The sequence below is a fragment of the Melanostigma gelatinosum genome (genome assembly GCF_949748355.1).
Source record: "Melanostigma gelatinosum genome assembly, chromosome: 17".
NCBI classification, from domain to species: Eukaryota; Metazoa; Chordata; class Actinopteri; order Perciformes; family Zoarcidae; genus Melanostigma; species Melanostigma gelatinosum.
This window is the reverse complement of record NC_136650.1, coordinates 7850489-7875071: the sequence shown is the minus strand read 5'-3', so window position 1 is coordinate 7875071 and position 24583 is coordinate 7850489. Positions and strand designations below refer to the sequence as shown.

General features: G+C 45.9%; 1 protein-coding gene across 1 annotated transcript in view; it reads left to right on the top strand.

Moving 5' to 3' along the window:
• Nucleotides 1-24108, top strand: part of samd12 (sterile alpha motif domain containing 12) — a 94121-nt gene extending 70013 nt beyond the window's left edge. The window contains exon 5 of the mRNA XM_079288691.1: nt 22273-24108. Within this exon, the coding sequence (XP_079144817.1) occupies nt 22273-22304 (32 nt within the window). The 3' untranslated portion in view covers nt 22305-24108. The remainder of the gene's footprint in view (nt 1-22272) is intronic.
• Nucleotides 24109-24583: the final 475 nt, after the last annotated feature.

Sequence of the window (24583 nt, the reverse complement as noted above, 5' to 3'; positions counted from 1 at the left end):
ACCGAGTCCATTTCCCTCCTGAGGTCATACGCTGAGCCTCAACGTTTACAGCCGTGCACAGAGACGCAAGTGGAGTGAGTCTCGGTGGGCCGCGGTTTTCGAGGGTTTTCTTTAGAGGAGCTGTGGACGTCAGTCAGAGCATTCACACAGCAGCAAACAGCAACTGTCTATGTAAAGACACAGTGGAGTAATGGCGTCCGGAGCAGGGAGTGAAGTCAGTCCTGGTGTGTGTTGTAATTTGAGCTTCTCTGGTCTTGATTTTGGTACCCGGGCCGGCCTTGTGCTTATGCGAGTCCCCTCCCTCTGAAACTCTTGGCCGTCCTCCCCGTTTCTTCCCCTCGCTCCATTGGCGTTCATGTCATGGACGTATATAAAGAACTGGATACAGCACCGGATCGTCCACATTATGGATCCCATAGAGCATATGTACTGGCTAAAGCCTGGCGAAGACCGATAACAGAGCTGAAAGAAGAGGGAATGTTGGTCTTACATTCATAAGACGAATAGAATCATGACTACAAATGAATGAAAATTGATTCATTGATGATGGCTTGTGTGCGTATAGTGTCGTAGATATATCGAGCTGCCAACCAGCGAGGTACCGACCCTACTTTCTCGCAACACCACTTGTTCCTCGAGAGGCGATAGCGAGTCACTGCAGCGTCCGTCCTCCTTCAGTCCAGAAAACGAAGGAGCTGCTGTTCTGTCAGTTGGATGGCAGTTGAGTTTGAGTTTTCGGTGCTGAGAAGGGATGAAAAGCGAGGGCAAAATTCAAAGCGTGGCTCAATAAACTGCAGTTTAATTGCGTTGCAACTAAGCAGAAAACGTTTTCGCAGCACGGCCTTGATGTCTGTGTTTGTAGTGCCTCTCAGGTGACGTACAGCTGAACATTGACTAATCCGCAGTTTGTCTGCTCTAGTTTTGTGCACAGAGAAGAAGTTGCTAACTTGCTTTCTCCGGCATTCTCTCCTTGCTGTGCTGTAAAACAAACCCAATCCCACAGCTTTTTGCTTTTTTTTTTTTTGTTTTTTGCTCAGCATAGTTTTCCGCCGCTTCACTTGTTTTCACACGATAAGGTGCCATAAATACAGCGGAATGAGTGTCGCATGAAAAGACAGAGGTTATGCTGAAGTCAGCACTCCTTAATCTGGACACGTGACGAATGGCACTAATTTCCCCTCTTCTTTCCTGTTGGGATGATGCGAGCGCCTCCCGTTTATCTCGGCTGCTTCCAAATTGCCTGAAGTGGCTGCTTCTGCAATTGCGGGTCTTGAGTTATTTTTTAACACACGGCACGAATGTGTACACAATCTGTACAAGTGTTAATTCTGCCGCGGTGCGGTGAGAAGTGCGCCGCAAATGATCCTTAAACGGCCGCAGAGGCTTGTGACTCCATCGCGTCTGCACTTTGATTAAGATCTTCAGGCTGTGACAGTAATTACCTGCCAAGCTACTCGTCTTAACCACAGTGCAGACGCCGGGGAGAGGAGGGGGAAGCTTGAGGAGGAAACAAGAGGCCGCACAAAGAGTGGGGGAGGGAGGGGGCGAACTGATGAGTAAAAAGGAAGAAGTGCAAACTGAATTTGAGGGATTTTAAAGGGGGAAGATTGTAACTGATGTCATTGGACGGGGAGTTCTAAGCCAAACCAGCAGTCTCCTCTGACAAGTTCATTTCTCCATTTCAGAGTTTTAAGTCTTTCTCACGGCAGTATACGACTGGGCGATGTGGCCAAAATCTTCTATCCCGATATAGTTCATTTTGTATCCCGATGACGGTATATATCACAATACAGCATGATTTCTGGTAATTCAATAAATAGGAATCAAAGTGGGTAAATTAATGGGACAAGAATTCATACAGGCGGAGTGAGAGAAGAGGAGAGAGGAGCTCAGTGTAGGCAGTCTAGGCCTATAGCGGCCTATCTAGGGGCTAGACCAAGGCAAACCAAAGCTAGCCCTAACTATAGACCTGAGACCGCCCTTATAAAGACAATTTCATATACACCTTGGTAAGTAATGGAAATATAGTCCAAATGATGTAAATATTGCTGCAACGCATCACGGCTGCTGCTTTTGAAACATTACAATAGAAACAATATAGAAACAGAAATAGAAATGTTCTTTTTTTTTTTTTTGTATCGTCACATCTCCCAACACGAGAGCGGTGACGCTTGTTTGATACGTGGCTGAGGAAAAGCCCCGACGTTCCTCAAAAAGGTCGTCTAAAGTATTCCAAACTTCACTGGGGGACGGCTTCTGCAAATACCAAACCATCCTCCTGTTCCATTCTTCTGCAGATGCAACACGATGCGCGTACATGGAGTTCCATTTTGGCTCACGAGTCGAAACCTGGTCAACATATTGAGTACGAGACACAAAAGGAAGCGTCTGAATGAATTACTGTAGCAACAAAAACTTTGCGTTGGAAGACTGCCACTGAGTAAGCTCTACACGCACCATGTATGTACTGTCATATTCAACCAGGCCATCATTGTTCTGCCGCACCAACAAATGTCAGCCTGTCTCTTGCCGAGGACTCACAATGGACGGTCGGTACATCTCCTCCCGTCTTCTTTTCCTATCTCCTCCTCCTTTGTTCCTGTTCTGTCAGCCATTGTAACTCCCGTCTTTTCACCTCCTCCGAATTAAGGCCTGCGTTCTGCCGCCAATTACACGAGCGCGGCCTCAAACAGAGCGAGGAGATAAAGAGGCGAGGGCCGCGATGCTGTATTTGTCTATCAGACCCCTCTGACTGACGAACGGGCTGGATCTTGTGCTGTGTGGGATTCGTTGTTCGTTATGCGGCGTGATTTCCGGAGCCGTTCTGGTTTACTCTGTTGTCGGGGTGTGTGGTGCGAAAGGTGGTTTTTTTGCGCGCTACCTGCTTGCCTTCGCGGCCACTGAGCCGTGAAGACAAACTCATTTTGTCCTCCGCCGGTAATGAAGAATGAAATCCGTTTTGTTTAACGGCGGCGGGGTTTAGCACACAATTGTCTTGACTTCTGTCTTTGCCTAGAGCAGGCCAAGTGGAGTCTGCTTAAGTGCCTTGTGCTCTCTCACTGAGACAGATGATTCATTTAAAGAGGCATTCAAGCATATGTTGTTAGCTTGCTGCCTTTCATACACCGCCTCTCTGCTCCCAGCCACACACCCGTGTTTTTAAGTGCCACAAACGTTCATACACAAGCACACGGATAGGTGCCTGAATGTATACGCATCGGGTTCCTGGGTAAACAGAAAACACTTCAACGTTTCTGTTTTCTGGTAATTAGCGATGCAAACTACGAGGTGTAATTGTATACCACGGCAACATTAAAGCACCTTATAACATTGAAATTAGATTTGCTTGTTTGAGCTTTTTTTTATTTAATCATAATTCCTCAACCCACAAATAAAAATTCTCAAGGAGACTTCTTTTGAGTGCTTCTTTTCCCCTGCACCTTAGTGGAATAGTTCGAGCCGAACGTATGCTAAGCCGTGACGTGTGCTAATTAAGATCATTTGAATTCAAAAACGTCTTTACAGCTAATTATTACACTTTGTCTTTTTTCCCTCTTAACATAATTCTAAATAGAAAATTAAATACAAATTAAAGCTGCACTCATCAACATACTTTTTGAGGAATTGGCCACCATTTCTTGGCCACAGAAATGCCCCCTGATGGTATTTAACGGGCAGCAAAAAGCAAAACGTGCACGGTGAAATAAATACATTTTGTATATGATGCATTGTGATATTTAAATTTTGCTCGTACAGTCAGAACCAGAACCAGACAACGCTGCATGGGCGTTGGTGCATTTACTCGCCATTTGAATTAACGAGGAAGAATGGGCAGCCCGGCAGAGGAACGTCTGCACCTTGCCCCTTCTACGGTGTAGTTTTGCGTTCGCTATTTAAAAATGGCGGGTTTGGGCAGGATGTCCTTTGTCGCACAATTGATGATTCTCTGTGACCAATCAGTGGTTTGCGGCATTTTAAATCCACCCTGTAGTATCGGCTCAGTTCACTTGGATCCTTGACCTAGGTGACACCGAAACAGTACCAGGTACTATCCACGACAAAGGGAACGTGAAAATACACATGGAATGAATCATCAAGTCGAGACACGAGGCAACACGTTTTGGTAATTATGTATCCATGTTGTGTTGACAGCTTTGGTCTGCTGCCCCCCCAAAAAAGAATCGGTGTTTAACAGAATAGAATAACCTTCTTCTTTTAATCTGTTTCGTTCCTGTCTCTTCTCACACTTGTGCTTCTGACCACTGTAATTTAGTAATCCTCCTCCTCAGGTTAGCGATCAAGCATCCTCTGGTTTTCTGAAATGTCCTCATTTCCTCCAGAGAGAGAGAGCTGCTGTCTTAGTGGGTGCTTGAGAAAATGTTTTTGCATTTCTGTCAGTACTTCAGTCAGCTTTTCCTCCGACTCGCCCTTACACTTTGTAGAAGCAGAGAAGCCAGTGTTGTCGACAGAAAGGATATTTAATAGCCCTTCATTAGAGTCCCGGCTCATATCCAGCATACCTGAGTTTCATCCGATCTGATATAGCTTACTTTACTGCGAGCCTGGGTCGAATAGCACTTGTAAATTATTCAGTGTTTATTTTAACCTACATTGACTACTAGATGGGTGGGGTTTTACAGCAACAAGACTGCAGTAAATCGACTCTGAAACAACTTTTCTTTCATCCTCTTTACTTCTTTGGTGTCCTGTTTGTTGTTTAATTCTACCCCAACCATCTGGCACACACATTAGTGAAACCAATTCTCAAATGCTATACTACTCTCTTGTTCTAATGCTTTGTATGCCTCCCACTTTGCCACAGTCCTCCAATACTTTGTTCCATCTGTACTTTCTTTCACATTCCCACCCTCCCCGTGTCTCTGGGTCCTTGCTTCCATCTGTATAGCTGTTTTGCACAATGTCTTTGTCCTGATTTTCACACCAAAGCGCCCTCTCTCTTTATTCCTCCTCTCCTTTCTACTTGGCAAACCATTAGTACTTTATTTGTGCTCCTAGCAGGTGTTCCTGTATCGCTGCGAGGGCTTATACCTGACATTTTACTGAAATAACATTCACAACCGAGAAAAGGAACTCCAGTTGGCGTAAAGAGCCTTATCTTGCCTCGTCATGCAGTGGAATAGAGAAGGACGGGTTGTTGGTAACTCATTGTTTGCACAGAAAGCTCTCTGCAACATCTGATGCTTCCCGTGGTGTTAAAGGGGGGTCAGTCCTAATCCCAGAGTACTTCCTGTGGCACCCAGTTCTTCCCTCCCCAATTGTCCGGGATGGATGTGGGACGCAACGGTGCCTTCCAGTAACATGGCAGATGCATCTCACAGTGCGATTACTCAGTGTCGAGTGGGCGGTGATAACAGGTGACAGGTTTATTTGCGGGGCGTTCGCGAAGAAGGCTTTGACGATTAGTCATCATTTGTGCAACTGTTCTCTCGCTCTCTCTCCCCACTTTAACTTCCCGAAGTTCCGGTCTTGGTTTGATCATATTTGATAATGATAATAAGAAAAACGGGCGCCAAGTACTCTGGCAAAGGCGTCCGGTTTTCCTCCTACACCGGTAGACTGCACCATGCAACTTGACTGCAGTTGGAGAAAAAGCCTACCTGTCTCATGGAGGACGGATGAATGCGGTAACTATCCTACTTCATGCCCGGCTCTTCTGCAAGAATAATGCTGGAGCACTTCAGTCCATTCAGTGAGTAGTGCACTCCAGTAACACTCAGAGTGATCTCTCCACTGCGGGCCCGCTTTCGTCCGTAGAGGACCATTACTGCAGGCTTCCACGAGCCCTATTTAAAAGGCAACCGGTCTACATTTACTTTTCTTAGTTTTGTTTGCAACATCCTCCATCACAACATCCGTCTGTTGCAGAGCCATTCCATTCACAGCATATGCGGTCAATCAACACGATTCTAAAATGCTTACATTTTCTATACATACAGGTTTACCCAATCTGTTTCCTCACGACTGCACATTCTATGAAGTGGAGTACACTAAAAGAAAACCGAATTATAAAAACAATGGATTTTATAATTGTCTATTGTATCCAAGTAGAACGTTGTGTTTTGATAGTTCGTGTATTTTTTCATTTTTAAATGTAGAGTTGGTGTTTGATAACCACAATTTGGCCTTGAGCAGAAAATGAACAGTGTGGCTAAATGTGTGTTGCTGTGTTAAGAGCGTGGAGAGAAAGTATATTCAGTAGTTTTATAATACATAAGTAATTACATTGCTCATGAACTTAAATACAGTTATTTACCCCATTGATATACTTCTGAGACAAAAACCTCTTTTGATAATTTAAGAGGAAATACCAAAGATTTGATGGTTGAGACTTATCAAATGTGAGGATTTGCTGCTTTTTTTTTACCTGCTTATTATCATTCTTAGTTGAATATCCTTAGGTTTGGGACTGTTGGTCGGATGAAACTGACTTTGGACAATGTTGATTGTCAAATCGTTATGGGAATTTATAGTTATGTCATTGACTTAGCGATTGACAAACTAATTGATAATGCAATATTTAATATGAACGACAGCTCCTTGCAAAATGTCAAAAAAAATGCACTTAAATCAACCTTTTATACGTGTGTTGATCTCATCCACTTGTTGTTGCATGTTTTCTGTTGCCATGGTGCACAAAGATGACCACAATCTCAATTGCACCAGGTCAACACTGGTCAATCAGGGCGACACCAGGCCTATGGATGTAGGCGGCAATTCACAGGTTTAGAACCACGCTGAGGATGATGAAGGATTAGGATTCAGGAATAGCTGCTCCCTGATTTTGAAAGAAAGAAGAGTGCTTGATTAGATGAGGCACCTCCAATATTGAGGGTTCTTCATGTGTCAGGCGATGGAAACCGATCACGTCTCAAGTGTGTCGGATGGCTGAAAACAATCCCCGAATGGATACGTTTCTGCAGCTCTTTCGGCTGGCGTGTGCCTAATGCATTCGGCAAACAATGCTGATTCTTGCCAGCGGTGCGCCGCATACGCGATCTGCCTCGCATCAACCTCCCTCTGCATCCCCAATGTCTGTTGATCCCGCCGTGTTACCGACCTACGGGTAGTTCTGGAGAGCGTGTTATCGAGAGATCGGCGTGCCCCGCGAAGACACTCATCAGAGAGCACCACTATCCTTTCACACAGCAGGCACACTGGTGTCACAAGCGGTGTAATGTGCGTATCATTTGAACACACATGAAGCTCTAACCGCTGTGCTCTGACTGGAGGGCGTGCTGGGACACGGCGCCCTGTTGCAGCAGCAGATACGGCAGTATCGACGGCTAATGAATGTGTACAGTAGAGCCCCCCCCCCCTCTAGGTATTACTTGGCTACAATCTCCAGAGTCTCTCCCGAGATCTACAGCGCATATGATGATTCATATTCATCATATGAGTCCTCCATTGCCTGCAGATGTCCCCTCCGTATCCGCTGGGACCTGCACACCCTGACATTAACAATACATCCATTTACACACAGCCGTTCTTGATGCGGCGCGTATTCGACTGTGTGCTGTGCTAAGGTTAAGGTGTCTAGCTCAAGGGCAAGGCGGTGTAGCGGTGGCAGGTACGGTCCCGCTGGGAACCCGGGGGCCTCGTCATGTATTCAGACCCCCAGCTGGTTAAATACACGTTTAATGCTCCGGAGTCAGCAGGGGCGAACGGTGTGCACTGAATACGCGATGACTTCAGGTGATTTACGTAGTAAGGCAGTAAAGCAGCAAGTGTTTGTCAGCGTCAGCACATGGAGACTACACTGCCTCACACTATATGAAAGCTAACTCCAGAGAGGAGTAAAGGCGCATTTCGAGCTATAAATTCATATTTAGGAAAAGTGGTTCATAAAAGTTGTTGTTTAGCGCACAGTAATGTAATTGAAAGTGCACCCTTAACAGCCAGTTAAGAGGGGTGAGAAGTCGGCAGTCAATGACGGTATAAAACATATGAAATATCAATTACTTCAACCACGAGAGGTCCTTGAGCATACAGTCGATGAGCACAAAAAAACATGAGGCTGATAGGTATGCGAGATTAGCCGCAGACAGACAGACAGAGAGATGCACACACACACTCAGGCACGCACGCACATGACAGAATACATATTTATGTATGTATTTATTTATATAATATGTGACCAACCTTGTGTTGAATGCAATAGGTCGTGTTCCACTGTGATGAACTACGTCAGCCAAAGTCACATAGTCATTTTCATTGTTCATATAGAAAATATTGATTTTTGTAGCTTTAAGGGCAAAAAGCTCTTTTGCAGACTCAGCATTTTCTCATTCAACAGTCGTACAGGGGGACCAATTTCCCCGCCGACAATAAACGGCATGTCTTGTGGCACTGCAGCCACAAAACAGCATGTCTATTGAGAAAGGGAAATGATGCTCCCTTTTTTTCCTTTTGTTGCCTGGAGATACTCACTATCGCAGTTACTAGACTGTTGCTATCATTATCTGTATTGCACTCTCCTCCCACACAAATTGAACACAACAAGTTCACTCCTGTTCTCTTGGGGTTGTTCAAATGCATTGTCGGCTTTAAATAAGGCAGTTTGAGTGAGTGAGAGAGAGAGAGTGCGCCAAAATGTACTTTGCACACAATAAACCAAAGGAAGCATCGGACATTAAGTTTACCCAAGGTAAGACATTTCAATGAAACCCAAATATTTAAAACCTTACATCCAATGAGTTGTTTTTTTAATTATCAAATGTACCTTCATCTCCAGAAAAAATAACAGAATTTTCTTCCTGCAACTTCAGCATAATCATGAATATTGAACATTTAGAGCAACTTGGGACCGCTTGATGACACTGCAGATTCAGGTCCTCCCGCTTTCTTGCTTCGTGAGATGACAGTTGCTTGTAAATAATGGTTATGCAGCAGCAGACAGCGGGAATAATGTGAAGTTCTAAGCGGAGTGGCGTTCAACAGCTTTAGGTACGTCTCAAAATCTCAATGTAGCTCATTTGTGTAGTCATTAACACATGTTTCTGCTTTATTCCTACTTTATGTAAGACATTCCTTGTTATTGTTACCTTGTAATGTCTCTAAACGTGGACCAAAATTTGTGCAGGTGTGCATGCGTTGGTGGTTTTGTTTTGTTTTTTGCTTTTCTGATTCCCCAGAGAAGAAAAAACTACCGATGCAATCAATCAAAGAAGGCCATCCTTCTCACCACACCCACTCAAACAAACGCACATGCACGTACTGTATGCACACACACACACACACACACACACACTCAAAACGTCTCACTCTCAAACACTCAAAGTAGTACAAATAACTTGCATCCACCAGTGGAACCAATTGTTTGTAGGATTGATTTCTTATTTAATTACCAGACAATCAAATTAGTTTAAACTTGAAATCCCAGAGCCACTCAAGGGGAATTAAAGTGTTTCCAAAAGTTTTCAGTGGAGGAAAATGTAATTGTCTTTTGATGGTGATCGTTTATGTCGCTGAAAGAACGGCTTTGCACTTCCACGTGTAGGTCCATCAGCTCAGTGTATACAGCCTCTTCCCCCAAAGGGGATTGCGAGGCGTCATCACAGCTTTAATGCACCCCCGACACAGAGATGGTATATATCTACAACACTGCACCTTTTGGAAGCTGCATCCAAATGCTGCGAGCCGCTTCTTTATGTTGTTGTTGCGTGAAAAGGGATAATGACACCATCAGTAGCTGTGGTGCCTTCAGGGACAGAACGGGTGCGTAATTTGGATTAAATGGAAAGTGGGGGAAAATGCAAAGAAAATGTCTTTGGTTTTTCTTTTTCATCAGTTTGCTTATGATAATTCCAGTCATTTGTATTGTTTTGTAAAAGTGACAGTGCTTTCAGCTGTAACGGATTGCAATCACATTTAATACAGATGGTTAAACCACAAAATACATTTTAAAATTTGCAGGAAGTGATTTTTCCAGGCGTGTTTTTCTTTTGCTTCAAACAACCCTGATGGGTTTTTCAGACTACTTTAGTTTCCACCAGCATTGTGAGAAGAGAAATCTATTGTATTGTGTATGTAACATGTTAAAGATTCTATTACTACACATTCACAAAGGGGAAATAAGAGTTGTCGGTGTGAGGTGGTCATCATTCACCAACAGCCCTGAGGGTCGCTGTGCCGAGAGACACGCAAACTGAGACGGACAGGGAAGAGGAAAGCGCTGAGTGGGAAACATTGCGATCCTTTCCTTATTGCGAGCCCCACTTCCCCGCTGCACCACTGCCCGTCCTCCCGGCTGTCGAGTCATCACATTTCCGCGGGAAAATGAGATTCGCCGTGCCACCAAGACCGATGATCCCCTTTAACCTCGGCTACTGAAGCGCTCCGCTCCGAAATAGCAACGGAGCCTTTTTGTCCCCGCTCTTTGAAGGCCTCTTATATCTAATGTTTAAGTGCTGTTGACTTTGAACATGCCCTGTTCGAGGCTCGATGGGCCGCCGTATCAGCTGAGCGAGCGACTTGAGGCGGATCGTTTTCCTTCGAGTATGCTCATCAGTACACTCAAAAAGCAGATCCCAAGGGCAGATTGGACAGCACCGTGGTAATAGACTCGCTTTCTTCACTTGAGTGGTATATCAACGGCTTAGGCGCTCGTCCTAGAGTAAGGACTGTCGCGGTAATTTCACTCATGTCCGGCTACGCCGCATGGAGAATTTACAAGTTGCTGCACAGCTGAGTGTGATCGCTCGGACGGAGTAAGCGGGTTAAACTGATACCGTGACACTGAGAAACCATCATTAGACAGCGAGCTGATAATGTACAGGAGACGTTATTTCTTCAGGTTAAAGCTGGTGTTATTATTCCTTTGCCGTCTACACGGCAATTCATAATATGCTAATCGAGGGACATTGGAGACAAAATGTTATTACTGCGTTGATGCCATTTTTTAATTCATCCCTAACTCGTGCAGCGGAGCGGAACTGCTTTGCGGCGTTCTTGAGACGGGCTCGTTCCGCCCCGTTCGGTTGTTTATTCAGAGTTCACAGTGCACGTCCCCATCAACACCTCCACCAGGTGTGACGAAGATCGTCTCTCCAGATGGGGGGGGGGGGGAAGGAAACGCACACGGCCACGCCTGCGTGCAGAGATTCCTTGATTCATAGTTGTGTCGTGAAGTCTGTTTTGTGGTTTGACGTATTCGGGAAGATTGACGATGATTGAGACTTGCTGCTGGAGGTGGTTTACAGCCGTGCATGATGACTGGCATTTTTCAATCCTTGATTGTGCTTCTTCTTGGCTTTTCCTCTTGTTGACAATCAAAACGACTGGTGGAGCAGAGGGAGGTGTTGTTGAGCAAACAGGGTCGTGGTCCCACTTGTCTTTTTAATGCGACTTCGGTGATTGCTGTGTCCCCATGTGTGTATCCGCACTTTACACTTGAACGTGACCCGCCTGATCGGATATATTTTGGAGAGCGTCTGCAAAACGGTGGATAGACACATTTCATTTCCTAGAAAAGTCTTCACAATAAAAGCCCCTCGTTGTTGCTGCTGATTGCTCTTCCTCTCTGCATGAGCAGACTTGTTTTTTATTAAAGAACAGCGGCTGACAAAGCTACCGCTAATTCGGTTATGAGCACATTTTCCTGTAAATTCTTCACAATAACAGTTCCCTGTTTTATTGTTATCTAACAGTTTTTAGCAAAGTCAGGAAATGTAACAGGACTCGGGCAGCCCCGGCTTTTCCTCCTGTCTTCCCATTGCTGTCCTTCCCTTTGGTGGAAGACGAAGCAGACCTACACTGATCCTCAGGATGTGGTCTGGCTGATCGGATCCCGGTGCACACCTGTATTCAAACAGGTGTGTAGGAGAATAAGTGAGTTGAATAAAACAAGCAGCTCCCACACACCATCAAAGTTTGTTGAACATGGACGGCTATGGTTTGTTCAAGCGACCTTCATCGTGCATTTCGTACGGATGAATGTATGAAGTGCTTTAAGGTTGCTCGCTGAAATGGAGTAACTGTGGAAGTGGCCATCAGGCTCATGCACTGTGCCCAGTATCACGTTTATGAAGATTTATAGAAGAAGAAAGCATAAAATCAGGCTTATGAATATGTATTCTTTGTGCATTTACTTTGAGCTTAATGCATTTAAGACTGTTTTTATTCTAATAAGATTGCTATGGCATGTCAACATACTGCTATTCTTTTTTGTTATTTGCTGTCCACGGCCAACTGAAACGCCCACGTCCTTCTGCGTCCAAGAAAATATCAGCAAAATAACAACAGAATATGAAATAGTTATGGGCTGTTTCTGCTGTTTCGATAAGCGATTCATTCAGAGCGCTGAGTCAAAGGCGGTCAGAGGTTGACGTCACCGTATTTCGCAGCAGAAATGGGATTAAGACGGGAGTATAACCAGCAGCCAGGTTCACGCAGGTAAACACAGCTGTTTAGTTGTGATTTTAAAGAGAGGGGGCGAGTTTCTTAGCGAGTGAAAGATTAAGAGAGAGAGGTACGAAGAGGAAGAGAGCATGGCGGCTAGAATAGAGGGAGAGAATAGTGAGAGAGTGGAAGAAGAGACGGGGGGGGGGGGGGTCTATTCTCTTGGAACACAATGCGGGATGGCGTGCTCCAGCTAAATAAATGATCACGGGGGCTATTTTTAAGCTGAAGTGTAAATGCAGTAATCCTTGGAGCTGGAGCTGCAAAGAGCCAACGCACAGAAGCCACATCGGGGAATACAGCTCTCTGCTTTATCTTCCCTCTACCGCCCGCCCCAGTCTCTCTTCCCTCTCTCGCTCTCGCTCTCACACAGACACACATCCTCCACTCCCAGCACCTCCATCTTTTCTCGCTTTATCCGTTTCCTATTTCCCTCTTTCTGTTCTCCCCTGCCTTTCATATGGTAAAAGCCTCCTTTCTGTGTCGGGAGTGTTTTGCTTAGCACTGAGCCCTATGGGGACTCCTATTGTAAAAAAAAAAGACAGGGAGGGGTAGCATGTAAGTGGCACGCAAAGAAGCAGCAGTCAGAGGATATTAGGCCACAGTGGGTCATTCTGCAACTTGCAACCAAGTCTTTCTTGGCGGATGTTGTCGTGTTAAGGTTGTTTTTTTCTTTATACTCTGGTGCCCTGTTGGAGAATGTCGTCAGGTTGAGGCAAAGTTTCTCCAAGAAGTCATAGTTCCTTCTTGGCCGTTTCTGTATGGGAGAGGAGAACCTCCCCGGCTGCTGTTTAATAGCACATAATGGGATGTCGTTAATCACCAGCGCCGGCTGAGGTTTCACAAGGTTAATGACGACGTAGCCGAGCTCTCGACTGTGTCCCGTTCCTCAGGTATTTATCAGTGTCAGCAGCCGCCTGAGAGCTGGGGGGGCAGTTCATAGTTCTCTCACTCACCGTGTCCACTTGTCTCAACCTCTGTCTCACTCCGCCCCTCTCGCTTTCTCGCTCTTCAACTCAATGTGTTATACACTGACAAAAAAACGGTCCGGGGACTCCTTGGGGGTCCGTGGCACTCTGCCAGGGGGTCCGCGACAATAAAACAAGCATAGTGTGTCCATTACTGTCACCCATATTCTATGGTCAAGTGAAGCCAAGCCCAAACGAGTTAAATTGAGAAAATATGACGACAGTATGAGTTTGTTTCTATTGAGAACAACGACGGGAGACAGAAATGTGTCGCGTGTCATCAGGTGCTGGCGAATGAAACCAGCCAAGCTGAAGCGACATCTGACTGCAAATTACCCGGAATATCAGGCAAAGCAAAGTGGCATTGACATGATTTCAAACTGAAATGTGTTTCTGTCTATCACTATCAAACGGGTCTGAAGTATTTAGGTTGAAAGGTTTTAGAATACAAATAGATCAAATGGCGTCTAAGAGTACAAATAGCTTAATCAGTGTTCCGATTATGAGGAGGTCCTGAGTGAAGTTGCTCTCCTGTAAAGGGATCCCTGGCCCCAAAAAGTATGAGACGCCCTGGATTAATCTGCCATTTATAGTCGTGATTAATTCACAAATTGTGAGAATGTTTCCCAGACTCTAACTTGACGTCTTCAGGTGTCTTCTTTTGCCTGACCGACAAAACGGAGCCCAAAGATATGAAGTTTCCAACCTCATAAAACAGAAGCGGCAAATCCAATCTGGAATTGAATCAGTTGAGGCTGAACAGAAGGAGATCTGCGCATCTAAGGTCTGGACATTGTTCAGCCACATCTCATGTTAGCTCAGTGGTCATGGATAAAGTTCGGTTGCAATCACATTCCAGCCGCAGATGAAGGCGGCGAGATGTGGCTTAAAACTCCGTAAAATTAGCAGGCTTCCCTGTTTAACACCCTGAATCATCCACAAGCCACATTTCCGCACACACAACCGCGCTCTCACCCGCGCAGACGCATGCGCAAATATAGACACGGGTAGACATCGGCATGCATGCTCTGAAATAAATGAAGGGCTTGTTTTTCCTGTTCCACTTTTTGCTCTTCTGCATCGTCATCTTCGAGCCCTGAAGGCCACCACAGCTCTGAGTCAGGAGAGATATCCTGCATGGCAGAGCAGCACAGTAAAGGAATGGTACTGAGCTCAGTTTGGCAGTCCCCTGCTGAGCAACTAAAGGAAGCTGAAGCACGGAGTGTGTGTGTGTGTGTGTGTGTGTGTGTGTGTGTGTGTGTGTGTGTGTGTGTGTGTGTGTGTGTGTGTGTGTGTGTGTGTGTGTGTGTGTGTGTGTGTGTGTGTGTGTGTGTGTGTGTGTGTGTGTGTGTGTGTGTGTGTGTGTCAGGGTATGTGTTGGCAGGTGGCACTGGAAAAAGGCACAGTAGCAAACAAATCCAACTTGACACACAACTGGAATACCAAAAATACAAGCACTTTGAGAACTACCATTCCTCTGTCTCTCGCTCCGTATAAAATAGTTATTTCCTAAACCTCACTGGGTTACGCTGATGAGGAGCGCTGCTTTAAGGAGATAGAGAGGGAGATAGGGGCGGGGGGGGGACTTCTCGTCAGTTGTTTTTGTTGTTGAAATCACGGCAGGAAATAAACAGGCGTGCTCGCTCGCTCGGAGTCGCAGAATAAGATGACCTATTTTGAACACACGATGGGAGACGAGGCTCTCTAAACCTTATCTGAGCACCACATAGGCTCAAAACCCCACATATATATATATATATATCTCAAAGGAAGCATATATAAGGTGAACAAGATTGGTCCAATCACAGAACCTTGTGGAACTCCATAACTGACGTTGGTCTTCATCGAGGCTTCATCATTTACATAAACAAACTGAGATCGATCCGATAAATAGGATCCAAACCAGTTCAGTGCGGTTCCTTTGATGCCAATATAATGTTCCAGTCTGTGCAACAGGATGTAGTAGTCTATAGTGTCGAACGCAGCACTAAGGTCTAACAGGACAAGAACAGAGACGAGTCCTTTGTCTGATGCGATTAGAAGGTCATTAGTTATTTTTACCAGAGCTGTCTCTGTGCTATGATGCTTTCTAAATCCTGACTGAAAATCCTCAAATAAACTATTGTTACACAGAAAGTCACACAACTGATTTGCAACTGCTTTCTCAAGGATCTTAGAGAGGAAGGGAAGGTTAGAGATCGGTCTATAGTTGGCCAACACCTCTGGATCCAGAGTGGGCTTCTTAAGAAGAGGTTTAATCACAGCTACTTTAAAGGACTGTGGTACATAACCTGTTACTAAAGACAGGTTGATGATATCTAATAAAGTTGTGCTCATTAATGGTATCACTTCTTTAAGCAGCCTAGTCGGTATAGGGTCTAAGAGACAGGTGGAAGGTTTAGACGTAAAAATTGTTGAAGTCAGTTTGTCAAGGTCAATGGGAGTAAAGCCATCTAAACATATATCAGGGTTTACAGCTGTTTCTAAGGTTACTCTATTTGTGGAAAGATCGGTCGAGGGCAGGAGATTATTAATGTTCTCTCTAATAATTATAATTTTATCATTAAAGAAGTTCATGAAGTCATTGCTACTGAGGTCTATAGGGATACTCGGCACAACAGAGCTGTGACTCTCTGTCAGCCTGGCTACAGTGCTGAAGAGGAACCTGGGGTTGTTCTTATTTTTCTCGATTAACGATGAGTAATAAGCTGCTCTGGCATTACGGAGGGCCTTCTTATATGTCTTAAGACTGTCTCGCCAGAGTAACCGAGATTCTTCCAAGTGGAACGCCATGTTCTTTCAAGTTTTCGCGATGTTTGCTTTAATTTGCGGGTTTCAGGGTTATACCATGGAGCGAACCTCCTTTGTTTTACCAACTTCTTTTTTAAAGGAGCAATAGAGTCTAGTGTCCTTCTCAGTGAGCTTGTAGCACTGTCGACAAGATGATCAATCTGGGTCGGACTAAAGTTAGCACACGAGTCCTCCGTCACATCGAAGCATGGTATCGAGTTAAATACAGACGGAATCACTTCTTTAAATTGAGCTACGGCACCATCAGATAGACATCTAGTGTAGTAACTCTTGCTTAACGGTGTACACTCCGTTAGTAAGAATTCAAAGGTTATTAGATAATGGTCCGATAGAAGAGGGTTCTGTGGATAGACTATTAAATCTTCCATGTTAATGCCATAAGTCAGAACCAGGTCGAGAGTGTGGTTAAAACAGTGAGTGGGTTTCTGTACATTCTAACAGAAACCAATTGAATCTAATAATGAAATAAATGCAGTACTGAGGCTATTGTTCTCGACATCCACATGAATATTAAAGTCACCGACAATAATTACTTTATCTGTTTTAAGGACTAGACTTGATAAAAACTGAAAAAATTCCGATAAAAATTCCGAATACGGACCTGGGGCCCGGTACACTGTCACAAATATAACTGGCTGTATTGTTTTCTAGGTTGGGTGTGAACGACTAAGAACCAAGCTTTCAAATGAGTTATAGTCGAGTTTAGGTTTAGGGTTTAATAATAGGCTAGAGTCAAAGATGGCTGCTACTCCACCTCCTCGGCCGGCGCCTCGAGGAATGTGAGTATTGATATGACTTGGAGGAGTTGATTCATTTAGGCTGACATATTCATCATTACTCAGCCAGGTTTCAGTAAGACAAAATAAGTCAATATGATGATCTGATATTAGCTCATTTACTAGTAGAGCTTTAGATGACAAAGATCTGACATTTAAGAGTCCACATTTAATTATCCTATTTTGTTGTACTGTTGCGGTAGTTTTAACTTGGATTAAGTTATTTTGTTTAACTCCTCGATCGTTTGTTTTTGATTTAATTCATTTAAGTGGCCGTGGGGCAGACACAGTCTCTATGTGGTTTTGCGTGAGTAACTGCTCTAATGGAAGCTCAGAGGAGTGTGTAAGACTGCAACTCTGCTTCCTGGTCTGATCTCTGGGTTGTCATGCACCAGGTCCATACAGAACTGGGTCAGATTTGCAGAGATGAGATCTGCTCCATCCAAAGTAGGATGAATGCCGTCCCTCCTAAGCAAACCAGGTTTCCCCCAGAAAGTGTCCCAGTTATCTACGAAGCCCACATTGTTTGCTGGGCACCACCAAGACAGCCAGCGGTGAAACGATGACATGCGGCTAAACATTTCATCATTGGTCAGATTCGGGAGGGGGCCAGAGGAAACTACGGAGTCCGACATGGCTTTTGCGTATGTACACACAGATTCCACATTTACTTGAGTGATCTCAGAGAGCCGTAGCCGGCTGTCATTCCCGCCGACGTGAATAACGATCTTACTGTATTTACGGTTATCTTTAGCCAGTACTTTCAGGTAGGACTCAATGTCGCCTGCTCTGGCCCCGGGTATACATGTAACTGTAGCCTCTGGTTTAGCTAACTTCACGTTTCTCAGAATAGAGCTACCTATGACCAGAACTCTGCTGGGTGCAGAAGACCCGTTTGTAACGCGAGGTGGCTGCTGGCGAGTCGAGTGCTTGGCCCCAGATTTGAGCCTCCCGGGAGCAGTCACCCGGCCCCCCGGCTGCTCGGGGGCTGCAGGGAGACGGTTAGCGGGAGCCACGTCTGTTTGGGCCGCATCGGCTACGCCCGCAGTCACCAGCGTCTTAGCTTCCATGGTGCGGAGCCGTACTTCTATCTCGCTAAGCCTTGCATCTAACCGTTGAGCTAACGTTACCTCCGTCTGCGCCAACGAGTAGGGGTGAAGGGTAGCGGAAGCCCGGGAGGGAGTATTCTCCGTCAGGACTGCAAAATGGTTGGAGGTGGTTAAGGGAAACTCCCCAGTTGGTTTTCTCAGGACGCCGCGGCGTACCACCTCCGTCCAGGATGGTTTCGGAGTGGAGCTATGGGTCGGGTCTATAGCAGGTCCTCTCAGCTCGTGGTCGGTGGCCCTTTCCTAAATTTCAATTAATTTCAATCTGTGGTGGATGTAATGTGGCCAAGACTCGATGCCCCCTCAGTTTTAACGACTGTACCTGCCGCTGCTGCACGCCTCTGAGTCACACAGGCGGTGGACTTAACATAAATCAATATATGAATCAATGACGGGCATTCTCCTATTAGTGCAGAGAGTTTACCTCGTGGCTTTCTTCGTTTTGGTCTGTCGGGAAGTCGTCACAGTCCAGACCACAGCTGCGTTTGAACTACTTTAATCAGTGTGAAAAACCGATAACCGAACTACACAAGAACGTACGTGATTGGACAACCAAAGTGACCGTTAACCAATGAGATTGTGTCTTGTGTTGTGAGTTGGACTTGCGCTCAAATTATTTTGCCTTGATTGCTGTTTCAAACGATCAGGCTCATGTCAAATACATTCTTTTTTTTTTTTTGCTGTTATGATTTATGACTTTAATATTCCTTCAAATTAAACAATATCAGAAGGGGGGGGGGGATCAATCTTTCATGTTCTCACTAAGGCCGTAACCTGCGATGAGCGGTCATATGCTTCGTTTTAAAAGGGTCACAAGCCAAACTGCTGTGTTTGGGAACTGCTGTGTCGGCTGAGTTACTTCTCGTTCTCATCATTCTGTTTCGAACTTGTTGGTGGTGATTCATGATAGTGAGTCTGTATTTAATCATGTGACGAGCCTAATATGAGTGTGTGTGTGTGTGTGTGTGTGTGTGTGTGTGTGTGTGTGTGTGTGTGTGTGTGTGTGTGTGTGTGTGTGTGTGTGTGTGTGTGTGTGTGTGTGTGTGTGTGTGTGTGTGTGTGTGTACACAGGGTAGCACTTTCTTACTGTATTAAAAGAAGGACTTGACTTAAATTAAAACTGTACTGTATTTTTTTTAAAGGGCCTGTTTTCTAATACTGCAGTAATTTTAGCAAAAGTTACTCAAACTGTAGTAAATATGGCATTTGTTTGACAATTTTCAAGTACAGAACACACAACGTTTAGTTGACTATTTTTTTTTACTACTACGAGACGTTGGCGTGCAGCAGAGAGGCGGCAGATCGCGGTGTGCTCTGATTAAACAAGCCAGACAGGTCTGACTACAAATGCATGGAAGGAGCGTGGGGGGGGGGGGGGTTATACGCAGAAATGGAGCGGAGCATGGCAGGAGAGTTTTTGATGATCCAGACTACTCGTCTCTGAAAAGCTGCTCATCTGTTAATTCTGGCAAATCACATTCATTATTCGTACCGGTGGAGACTGAGCCACTGCGTGTGTGTGAATGTGAGTGTCTGTGTCTGTGTGCGTGTGTCTGTGTGTATGAGACCGAATCCGCGTGTGAATTAAACTGCGGAAGAAGTGCATTAATAATAGATCAACTCTCCCTTTGTTTGGGACGTGAACGTGATGAGTGGGCCTTGTAATTGGTTTGTTTAATAACTGGAGACAAACGGAGTGTTCTCTGCCTCTCATTCTCACACACACACACACACACACACACTCGTGCAATTACACACCACAAAAACATGCCGAAATTGTAATTTTCTGGCAGATGCTGGAACACACAGACACACACACACACTCCACTCTCATGTCAGGGAGGCATTCACACGCTGGTCTGTTTAATTTAGGTCTGGCCGATTATTGTGATTATGTTAAAGAAAAGATTTTTTTGCTGCCCTTGAAGACTGAAGGATGATTATATTCAGTTTTGTTTTTTAGTTTTCAGTAACACTGCTGCTCAACTGTTCAACCAGATTGGGAAATATGTTCGCATAAAGGTTGTGAAAGCATCCATGCTTTTATTGTTTTGCATGGTTTTATGGCAACAATAATGTCCTTGATCATCAGCCCCCCCCCCCCATGTAACCACAGCCATAACAGCAAACTATCCTTTGTGTGTGTGTGTGTGCGTGTGCGCGTGTGCGTGTGTGCGTGGGTGTGTGGGTGTGTGTGTGTGTGTGTGTGTGTGTGGTGGCAGCCGAGAGAAGTGTAGTGATGCCGACATAAATTGGAAATACAGAGTGTGTCATTGAACTGAACCTCTCGGCCTCCTTTCAGTTCAGCAGTACTGTGTGTGTGTGTGTGTGTGCGCGCGCGCGGAAGCAGACAGCTGAGCTCCCAGTATTCTCACCATTCTCCGGAGCGCGGGGGGGGGGGATTTGAAGAATCTTTCGAACACGCTGACAGCTTGTCAAGGCCCTCCTACGACTGTAATGAATTTCAGCCTTTTGTGTTGTGTATGGGGTCCCGCTGCACTGATAAGCCCTGGCACTAATACAGTTCACAAGGAGTGTGTGTGTGTGTGTGTTGGGGAGGGGGGGGGGGGAGGGGGGGCTGTGACATGGTGTTTACACGCCTTTGAGCAGAAAGGTTGACGCGTCGCAGTGTTTGTCAACAATGATGATGATTACCACGTGGTTGGGTGAACGTGCGTGACTGCGTTTGTGTATGTAAGGTAAGCCAAGCCAAAGTGCTTCAGGACTCACCATGATTTCTTTATTCATGGTGCTCGAGTATTCCTGTTTTATACTTTATACTTCTACTCCATTTCAAATCTGTTCGTTATAAAGTGCCCCAAAACAACAGGCCAGGTGTGATGAGTGGGTCTCTTCAGTCCATCCAACACAGAGAGCCATCTTTTTCTGTGTGTGTGACGGCCATCGCTTCTGAACCTCAACTGCATGTGTATCATCGTAACCATGACGACAAAGCAGTGAGCATCAGTGAGTAATTTCAACCGAAACTACGATCTTTCCCATAAACATTAACCAGGTGGAAACCTCCAGGGCTGGGAAAAGAGAAGCTAACGGGGAACGCGGTCCAGCAGTGCAGTTCCTCGAAAGGGCCGCTTGAGGAACTATTTAAAATGATGGACTTTTGTTGAGTATTTCTACATCCTGGTATTGATGCGAAGGATCGGAACACTTCCACCACTTCAAAAACATTCATCCTCACCCTTCTCCACATTTCAAAAAAATCGAACACGAATTCTCAGCTCTGCGTCTCTCTGCCCTCACTTTCACCTCCCGCAGTTAAATAGAATAATATATAAACCCACTAATCGGTGTCCTTCCACCGAGATCTGCATCCACACACACACACAAGCTGTTGTCGGAGTCGGGGCTGGCATGTATCTTTGTGCCTTGTCATCACATGCTCCGACTGAGCTCTAAATGTCACTCGTCTCTCTCCGCTTCATCTGCCCGACTCGTCCTCCGTGTCTTCACTCTGCATTTGAAGTGTGTGTGTGTGTGTGTGTGTGTGTGTGTGTGTGTGTGTGTGTGTGTGTGTGTGTGTGTGTGTGTGTGTGTGTGTGTGTGTGTGTGTGTGTGTGTGTGTGTGTGTGTGTGTGTGTGTGTGTGTGTGTGTGTGTGTGTGTGACACTGACATGTGCGTATCCATTTGATGGACACACCGCTGCTCTCCGCCTCCCTTTGTACGGTGCCTGTGAGCACAATGATGCTCACTGCATTGATTTTCTCGTGCCATTTTTATAATTATGTCCCCTCCATTTTATTCGCCCCCCCCCATCTCTCTCGCTCTCTCTCTCTCGCTCTTATCCTGTCTCTCTTATCTCTGCCCTCTCTCTTTTTCTTTTTCTAATTCCATCCCCCTGATCCATTTTCATGCCTCGCTGTGCCCGTGTCTTGTTATCTCGGCCCTTTCTCTTTCTTTTTCCTGTTTGATCTCAACTTCTTAATTTCCTCTCTTCTACGTCACTCGGCTTTGCCCGCACCCCGTCCCTCTCGCCACGATGGTCGTCATTATTTCTCTTTTTGCTGCTTCTGCCTTCGCCTTATTGTTCTTTTTCTTGCCATTTCAGATTTTTCTCAACTTCTTCGTCTTTCCAACGGAGGCGTTGTTTCTCTCTGTTTAGCACCCACAGAGCTCTTTCTTCTGTTATTGTCTCTCATTCATTTTCTCTCTTCTTTTTCTGCCTTTTCCTGCAGCCTCTCTGGAGTGCAGTCCATCTTCACCATAGCCCGAAGGAGGAGGACGCCAACCGCCCACCAGCCTTGCCAACATCCACCCCCAATATGTGATCCCCGGACTTCTTCGTGGAACAATCTCAGCTCTCCGTCTCACACCTTTGGTCTCCCTCCTCGTCCGATCTGAGAAAAGAAAAGAAAAAAAATTCCCAGCCACTCCTGAGAAAGCTCCCACGAGTTCTGACTCGCTGTTTCCCTCCCAGTCCAAACAATCCCTCAGAGCTTCCTGGAATCCGACCAATAGTTTCCATTACAGCCGCCCGTCTCCAGTCTGACCGTTTTGAAGCCGAGCCGCCACCAGACCTCTCACGCTGCGCCTCCTACGCGCCTCTCAGAACCACTTCGCTCACCTCTCCCTCAACAGCCGCGCCTAAAAGCTCCCCCACCCGCCTAACCTACCCAGAATTCATCACTCGCTTTGGCTGGGTTTCCTAAAAGCATTCAAACGCACGGATAATCTCCGCACCATCGCCTTGGGATGGGACGCTAGTCCGTGTGCTGATTTTCTTTTCGGGGAAACCTAACCCTCACAGTAAAAGCCGACATCTATAACCCACTTCTTCGTCCAGACGCGATCTCTTGGTCTGTTTGTGGCATGTTAGCTCCTTCATCTTAGCGCCTCAGTTCTAACCGTGCGTGCTCTTGTTGTGAGCTCTGCCCTATTAGACTTCCAGTAGTGGCAACATAACTGCAACCCACCAGATATAGCCCCATCTCCTTCCTTTAATCTCCATCTTTATCTCCCGCCACAACCGCAAAAGGGGCGACGCATTTCCCCCCGCAGCCACGCGTGTGTGTTTTGTGCTCTCGTCCTGTGCGTAGCTCGCCCCGTGACCGCCCGGTGAAGTGTCCGTATGCTGTCCTCGCTCTTCGCCCTCTCCATATTGCAGACCACCTTGCTAGGTTAGACAGTAAGCGTTGCGAGAACTTCACTGTGGAAACAGCCGAGAGTTCTTCGGGGGGGTGAGCACGGAACCCGGCGTCGCATTAAGCGCGGTTAAGTCGGCTCCCTCCGAAATGAGCGACGTCGCTGTGAAAAGCAATCTGAAGGAGATGGAGCGGAACCTTAGGGCGGGGCGGATAAACTGCGAGAAGGAAATTCCCTCCGTGTCCCTAAACGTACTGTGTAGGTGAACCGGGAAAGAAGGGAGAAGGACTGGCTGACCGAAAAAAAGAAAAACAAAAAAGCAAAAAGGGCTCCGTAAACCAATAGAGACGCTTCGACTTGGAACACTTTACGGCCAATGAGGAGAGGCGAGGAAGAAAAGACATCACAGAGAACTTTCTCATATCCTGCCCTCTGTATCGCCGACTCTTTTATTGCTTTGTCTGTTCTCCCATCTCGCGGCGTGAAACTATTTTCAGATGAGATGTATCGGGGGGGGAAATAGTGTAGAAAAGGAGACGTGCTGTGAGCAAATGCTCATCACGGAAATGTTGTCTGTCAGTCTATTAGGAAGATATTGTATTCATCTGTGATGGGGAAACCCAGAAATCTCTGCTGTCGATGTGAATAATGGCCACTCACTGTTGATATTCTGTGTTTTTGACTGCACTTAAAAAAAAAAAAGCACACGTGTCTGTCACGAAACCAAACAGCTGTTACTGGGACCATCTTCTTCACCATGTGTGCGAGTGTAAAGGCATTCTATCAAATCCTGACCTCTCAATATCAGATGCTGGTTTCAGTGTACTGGAGCGATACTGAGCAAAAAGCTCGCATCCACGCCGGTGTAGCATGAGCTGTTGTCATGGTAACAACATCTTTCCCTTCCTGGACTGGAGCTGTCAATCAGAGGTGCATAACATAGCTGCTGCGGTTCAGGGTGTGGATTGGGGGGGGGGGGCCCTAGAGAGCCATTGCGCTTTAATGGGATTCTATTTGTACAGGAGTCCCTCTGTGTCCAGCCATCCATTGTTTGGATAGCAGCTGTAGCCTAATGCGGCCAAGACCCTGTGAGCAGATTGAATATTATTGATCAACTCTTTGGGACATAGAGTCGGTCCTCCAGTGTGTGTGTGTGTGTGTGTGTGTGTGTGTGTGTGTGTGTGTGTGTGTGTGTGTGTGTGTGTGTGTGTGTGTGTGTGTGTGTGTGTGTGTGTGTGTGTGTGTGTGTGTGTGTGTGTGTGTGTGTGTGTGTGTGTGTGTGTGTGTGTGTGTGTGCGCACACACACATAGGAATGGAGTTGTTCGGGCTAAAACACAAGTGGCTATTTCACGGTCGAGCGGAGATGCCGTGTCCGTGCCTGTCAAGGCCACCGGGGAGGGGGG